This window comes from Cucurbita moschata, unplaced genomic scaffold (assembly GCF_002738365.1).
Source record: "Cucurbita moschata cultivar Rifu unplaced genomic scaffold, Cmos_1.0 Cmo_Scf00012, whole genome shotgun sequence".
NCBI classification, from domain to species: domain Eukaryota; kingdom Viridiplantae; phylum Streptophyta; class Magnoliopsida; order Cucurbitales; family Cucurbitaceae; genus Cucurbita; species Cucurbita moschata.
In genome coordinates this window covers 2985697-2993064 of record NW_019268528.1, presented here as the reverse complement: position 1 = coordinate 2993064, position 7368 = coordinate 2985697, and the positions used below count along the sequence as shown (strand labels likewise).

At 34.7% G+C, this 7368-nt stretch overlaps 1 protein-coding gene across 1 annotated transcript; it reads right to left on the bottom strand.

Moving 5' to 3' along the window:
* Positions 1–1185: 1185 nt before the first annotated feature.
* Positions 1186–6974, bottom strand: LOC111450332 (MLO-like protein 9). The gene is made up of 16 exons (XM_023090402.1): positions 6867–6974; positions 6597–6762; positions 5630–5687; positions 5275–5522; positions 5045–5161; positions 4818–4875; positions 4637–4725; positions 4089–4163; positions 3916–4004; positions 3554–3603; positions 3396–3436; positions 2576–2749; positions 2447–2482; positions 2279–2346; positions 1780–1840; positions 1186–1659 (listed from the first exon to the last, which is right to left on the bottom strand). The coding sequence occupies exons 2-16, from the start codon at positions 6729–6731 to the stop codon at positions 1336–1338; spliced, it is 1623 nt and encodes a 540-aa protein (XP_022946170.1). The 5' UTR covers positions 6732–6762; positions 6867–6974; the 3' UTR covers positions 1186–1335.
* Positions 6975–7368: the final 394 nt, after the last annotated feature.

Genomic DNA, 7368 nt, shown 5'->3' with positions numbered 1-7368 from the left:
TACATATAGTTCACTCTTAGTTTATTGGATTTAGATTAATGATCGTAAAGTTCACTTTATTCAATAACAATCTTTACTGAATAAAGTACAATAATAACCTTATTGAAAATAGAATAGGTTTTTGTTTACAAACTATGAGTTTTAGGACATAAAACCCAACAATGGTATGATATTGCACTTTGAGCATAAGTCAGCCCGAAAGGCTTCATACCAATGGAGAGAGTATTATTTGATTATAAACCCATGAATATTCCCTAAATTAGCCGATGTGGGACTTTTTCATCCTCCAACACCTTAGCCGAAACCCATGAATATTTACTAAATTAGTCGATGTGGGACTTTCATCATCCAACACCTCCCCTCGAATAAAGTACGCCTCCCCTTAATTGAGGCTCGATTCCTTTTCTTTTGGAGTCCTTTGTTCGACATTTGAGGAGTTACCAATCTATTGGCATGACTAAGTTTAGGGTATGACTCTGATACCATGTTAGACAAACACGACTCTCCACAATGGTACAATATTGTCCACTTTGAACATAAGCTCTCATGGTTTTGCTTTGGGCTTTCCGAAAAGGCCTCGTACCAATGAACAAGTGCATCCCCTTATAGTACATTTCTTAGGCAAATGCCATATACCGAATCGAGAAGATCTTTTATTTGTCTCATGGTAGCCTGCTCCAGTTCCCTTACGAAACTTTCGTTATTGGGTTAGCCATACACTTCACATGTTTCTAGCGATTCACATGGCATCATCAAATGATACAAGTCTTGGATAAGAATCTACAACGCACTAGAACGCCCTTGTTGACGATCCTTTACTCCGACAGCATCTAGGGTTCCTCGAACAATGTGATATCTCACACCGAGTAAATCCTTAACCCTTCCCCCTCTTACCAAGACTACAGAATGTTCTTGTAAATTATGGCCAATACCAGATATATAAGCAGTGATTTTAAATCCCGAGGTTAAGTGTACAAAAGGTCATACACTAACTAGTGCAGCTATATGCAACACGTCTTGGACAAGTATGACTATGACACATTAAACTCATATGCTCAAAAGTTTAAGAATTAAATTTAAAAATTAACGAGCAAAAATGGGAAAGCCAAGTTAAAAGAAGAATTCATTGATGAGATATATATGAACAAATAACATAAGGAAGAATACAAAAAATTGGTAAGGCAGGCAGGTTGAGCTCATAATGATTTACAAGAAAAGAATTGCAATTCCCAAATCTTTTCAAAGCTTGAGACACAACATATCTGAGATGTGTTTAATATACAAACCAACCCCTCTTTCAAGCCTCTTGGCTCATTAAATAATACATAGTTTTGATCAGCTCAACAAGTCACGGTTCGCGTAATTCTGCTGTTGCTGAAGATCGACGGTGGCAATTATGTTGGCCGAAGGAACAGCGGAGGCTTCGACGTCGTTGGGTGGTCGTAGAGGGTCTGCATGATGCTGGAACTCATGCGAGTCTTCCGACGGTGACTCGGGAGGGCTTCCACTGCCTCCGCCTCCGCCCCCGCCCAGTGTTCGCATTGGCATTGGATCTGGCTTTCCCCCTTCATTCTTTTTCTTCAAAGCACTTCTATGCCATTGCTTCAATGCTTTTGAAGTTTGTTCATCAAATATGGATTTCTTCATAGTCGATCCCATCTAATAAAAAAAAAAACGACCACTTTAAAATGATCATGCATTTATAATTAATAAATACTATCTTGATTGATATAATGCTTAAGCTCTCAATGAACGATATCATTGATATTAAAAAAATACCTGAGTGACAAGAGCATACAATGGGAGTGTAATGTAGCTGCACAAAATCTGTACTCCAACCCTGTCAAAATCCAAGGTCCATCATATGTAAGTATGTGTATATATATATATATGTGTGTGTTAGTATGTATATATATATATATATGTATGTATGTATATGTAAGTATGTGTGTATATATATATATATATATATATATATTTTATATGCAATAAGCTTTTGAATAATGATAAGGCCAAGATTTCAAAAAGTATTTTAGAAAAATTAAATTATTTTGAAAAACAAAATGTTAATAAAGCTTTTTTTCTTTCTTATAAAAAAGTAATAAATATTATTTATAAATCAAACAACACTTTTTTTTTTTTTGCAAGGTTTTAAATTTAAGTAAAAAATAAAAATAAAAAATAAATATTTTTCCAATATTTAAAAAGTATATATTTTTTTAATTAATTTTTTTTTCTTATAAATATAATAATAAATAATATTTATAAATTAACTTACCCAAGGGCAACTCTGACGATAATAAGATCAAAATTTTGGTGAAAGCATGATCTCAATCCAAATTCATACTGTACCATGAACACAATTAGAATATATATAATAAAATAAAATAAAATAATTTATATTTTCTAAAAAATAAATTATAATATTTATAATGTAATGTCTTACCCATATCCAAAAGAAATATGTAATCTCAAATGCATTCTGTCACATATTTAAATAAATATTAGATTATTTAGTATAAGAGCATAATAAATAGAAAAATTAAAAATTAAAATTAAAATTAAAGTAATAAACCTGGAAGAGGACGTAATGGATGAGATACAGAACCAAAACGGGCCAACTGAACCAGAAGTGTCTATCGGAGACTTGGACGAGGGGAATCCCTTGAACCACTGCGTGCCTTTCCTTGATTTCAAGCGCCATTTGTGTTATGATTCCTTGCAGCTTTGTTCCGACGGCTAGGATCACCTTTTCAACAAACAAAAAAAAGTAATATCAACGTTTCTCGTGCGTCTATGAGTTTGATATCGATTATTTCTCGTATGTTTATGAGTTTAATATTAATGTTGACGATTGTTGGGACGGAAATGATCTTGATTTTATGCTAAAAATACAACTCTATTGGTGTGAAATCTTTTAGGGAAACTAAAAGCAAACCCATCAGAGTTTATCCTCAAAGTGGATAATATCATACCGTTGTGGAGGTTCGTGGTTTCTAAACATGGTATTAGAGTCATGTCCAAACAAAGAAGTTGCTAGCCTCAAAGGCTCCAAGAAAAGGGGAAACTGTTCGAGGGTTCGAAGGTTACATAGATCTCAGGGAAGGCTCTATGATGTACTTTGTTCGAGAGTTCTAAAAAAAGGAGTCGAGTCTTGATTAAAGGGAAGTTGTTCGAGGGTTCGAGAGCTACATAGACATCAGGGGAGGGTCTATGGTGTATTTTGTTCAGAGGGTGATCATGAGTTTATAAGTAAAGAATACATCTTCATTGATATGCTGAAAGTGAACAATATCATACCATTTGTGGAGGTTCGTAAATATCAACCAAATATTACAATTTTTTTTTAATAATTTTATTTAAAAATTATTTTTTTGAGTATTAAGAGCTCTTACCACCAGAGGAAATATGGACACCCAAAGCATAACTTGCCACCCTGGACAATAAAATTAATAACAATTATATAATTTAAAAACATAATAAATATTGCAAATGTTACATAAATAATATTAAAACAATGAAGAAAATGAGTTGAAAGGGTAATAATACTAACCACTAACATTGAGAAGCAGAAAAAGCACCATTGATGCCCATAGTAGAGGACTGCCAAAAGCAAACGTTAGCGTATAATTCAAAACTATACGAACCCGAGTATTCAAAAGATTCGGTGACTCAAAGAATCCAATCAACTCAACCTAATTCGTTTCGTTTAGGTCGGGTTGGTTCATGAGTTCTCGTAAGATTAGTTTAGGATTGAACTAATTCAAATTTATTGTTCAGAAGGGTTGCTTATGTTATAAAAATTTACAACCCGAACAATCGAGTTGGGTTTTGAATATATCTCAACCCGATCAAACAAAATTCTGAATACCCATAACTCGAAGTCTTAAATCGAAGTGTTTGTCAAAATTTTACCTGATTCCGACGACCACCTTGAAGTCATCTTCTAATGACCTTTTGATGTACTTTTGGAAGTCAAATTTACTCCCAGGTGCTAAATGAACCTATATAGTAATGAAAAATAATAATAATCTAAAATTTGAGACATTTGAAACTGCCTATTACTCTAAACAGTGAAAATAACTCACCGTGACGAAACCATGTCTAAGAGACAAGTAATCGGCTCTACTAACTGACCGAAAGAATTGCCTAAAGAAGCATACCTGGAAAACAAATCTGAGTATCATATTAAAATACTCATAAATCCAAATGTAATATTGTTCGCTTCAGTCTGTTACGTATCAGCGTTAGCTTCACAGTTTTAAAACTAGTCTCCTAGGGAGAAGTTTCTACATCTCTAACCAATATGAGATCTCACAATCCACCCCTTTAGAGGTCAGTGTCATTGCTGGCACACTGCCTGGTGTCTGGCTCTAATATCATTTGTAACAGCTCAAGCCCACCGCTAGTAGATATTGTTCGTTTCGAGCCCTTACGTATCGTTATCAACCTCACGGTTTTAATAAGGGAGAGGTTTCCACGTCCTTATAAGAAATGTTTCGTTAATTCTCGAGATGGAATAGATGAAAACGTCTATAACTCAATTGATAGAGATTTTGACCTAAAACGAGTGGACGAGATACTCGTAAACTCCTTTAAATAAATAAAAAATAAAAAATAAGTGGTGAGCCCTTACAAAGTAAAAGGAGAGGGGCGTTTTGGTCCAGAAACTACTGTGATCTCTTACAAACGATGTCTCGTGAGTAAGTCGGAACCTTGTAGGATCTGAAAGAGAAAGTAAAATGACAAAATTGTAGTGCATAGTTGGGATTAATTACAAGAAAACCATGAATGAACCCTAATCTTTCTTACTATACCGTTCATGGCTTCATGTTCTAGTTCAGTCTGTCTTTCCCATACTTTCCATCCACGAATCTTAGGAGAGAGAAAAAAAAAACATAAAAATTTTAAAATAATATTACAAAAATAACTAAAGTTCTCGGAGGTTGTAATGCTCGGAACCAACTTGTCAGTATTTAATTTGTAAGATCTAGCTTGTCTAAAATTTATAAGAATGGGCATCGAAAATTACATATGTACTTACTTTCAATCTTCCGAGAGTCATCGTTATGCCGCTAAAGACAACATGGAGAACGGCTAGAAAGAAGATGAAGATATGTAATTGATGCAAACCATTTAGAGATATAAGTTGCATATATCCCTACAACGGAACGAAAATGAAGGGGTTAAAAACACGGTTAGGTTACAGGATCAGGTCTCCTACTCATATATGTTAAAAAAGAAGCTCGGAGACTAAATAGAAGCATAACTTACTGGTTTGCAACTTTCTACGTGACCACCACCGCCGAGACGTCGATGCTCGTACCAAAGAAGCCTACGGTGGTGATCGTGGGCGTCTTCCTCGTGTTCTTCGGGTTCGATGCCATGGGAGCTTTGATGTGATTTCCCTCTATAAGGGCAAGGCAACATGGTATTTGCATACCTTGAGGGTATGCAAACTTCAGCAATATAGTTTTGTCCGAATGTTAAGAGTAAAGAAATGAATCCCAAAACCATAAGCTCTGTCCAAAAAAAAAAAAACATAAATAATATAAACTTTTTACTCTCGAATAAATAAATAAATAAATAAATAATTAATTAATTAATTATTAAACGAAAGTAGCTTTACCGCCTTTAACCTTCTCGAGCGCCTCGTACAATGCTTTCTTTTTCTTTCTTTGAAATATCTAACATATTAGAAAAAAAAATAATTAAAAAAGACGGGTGTTCAAAAAATTCGATGACTCGATAAACCTCATCAACCCAACCCAACCCAACCCGACTCGTATGGTTCGAGTTCAATTATGAATTTGTTTCAATTGGGTTGAGTTTGAGTTCGAATAAATAAAAATTTTACGAATTTTGTTGATTCATCGGTTCTCCTAAACTTGGGTTGAATCGAAATAGTCCGAATTTATGGTTAATTTTAAAATATACGTGAAAATAATTTTTAATTGCGTCGAGATTTTTCTATTATAAATTTTAATTATTTATTATAAATTTTAATTAAATATTAATAAATAAATATTTTACTAGTAACATTGTACTTAACGGAACTAATTCAATCCAAAAAAAATTATAGTTCAATTGGGTTTGGATTTGTTATTTAACATCCTCAGAGGATTAGAGCACGTGACTACGAACCATGTGAGGGTTGGAATCCCTCCTCGCCCACAACCGCCCAAAAAGGAAAGGAATCATGATCGAGATAGCGGACCCGCCAATAAGGGAAGGACTTTTCCCTATAGGGATAGGAAAATCATGATCAGGATAGTGGACCTCCCAAAAAGGAAAGGACTTTTCCCTCTGGGGTAGGAAAATCATGACCTCCCAAAAAGGAAAGGACTTTTCCCTCTGGGGTAGGAAAATCATGATCGGGATAGCTGATCCAAAACTATGGAACTTGGGTGTGGGTCTTTTGTCAAAATGGAATGACCTTATTTTTTTAAATAAAGTGTTCGTTTGGGTTTCAAAATTTACAATCCAAAAAATTGAGCTGAATTTAAAAATATATTGACCCGACCTGATTTGACCTAACCCACGAACACCCGAGCAAAATACGAAAATGAATTAGGAAGGGTATGAAGAAGATGTACCTCTCCAACCCTATGAAGAACTTTTTCCAATATGATGGAAATGAGAATGATGACTGCACAAACAGCGGCAACGGCCCATGTCGGAGTTTGATCTAACTCTCTACTTTGAGCACCGCCACCGCCACCGCCGCCCATTTCTTAGAGCTCAAGCAAGCTTTGAAGTGCCCTTATGAACAACCAAACAATCAATCAAAAACAAAACACATTAGGTTAAATCAAACCTAACGACAATACGTAAACGAATAACATCGTAAAAAAACAATGTCATACCAAAATCTATAACGATTTCCCAACCCGACAACCAAACAACCAATAGCTACGGTTCGGTAACGTTCAAATTCCCGACTTCCTGTTTCTTGTTCTTAGCTTTTTAGAACTCGAAGCGTTTGGTAGCTGTCACCAAACGCAGTTCCATTTCTCTATATTAAGAAGCAAAAACAAAAACGTTATCAAATGGGCAGGCTCTCGAGGGTTTCGACGAACGAACAAACGAACCAACACCCGTCGCCTTCAACTCTTATTACATTAACCTTTTAGGGAAATCAAAGCCCTCAATGTTCTATTTGCTTTCCTTCTAAAAATGTGTAAAAGATGAACATCATGGCTATTTATAGAACAATCTCAAGTGTTCTAAAACTCTATATTTAGTAATATGTTCTAAGAAAAACCTGTTTTTGTGGTTCACTCTTCTTCCATTTTCAACCACTAATTCCTTATCTATTTTAATCAAACATGTTAGTTTTGGATCTAAAACGACCAAATAATAATAGTT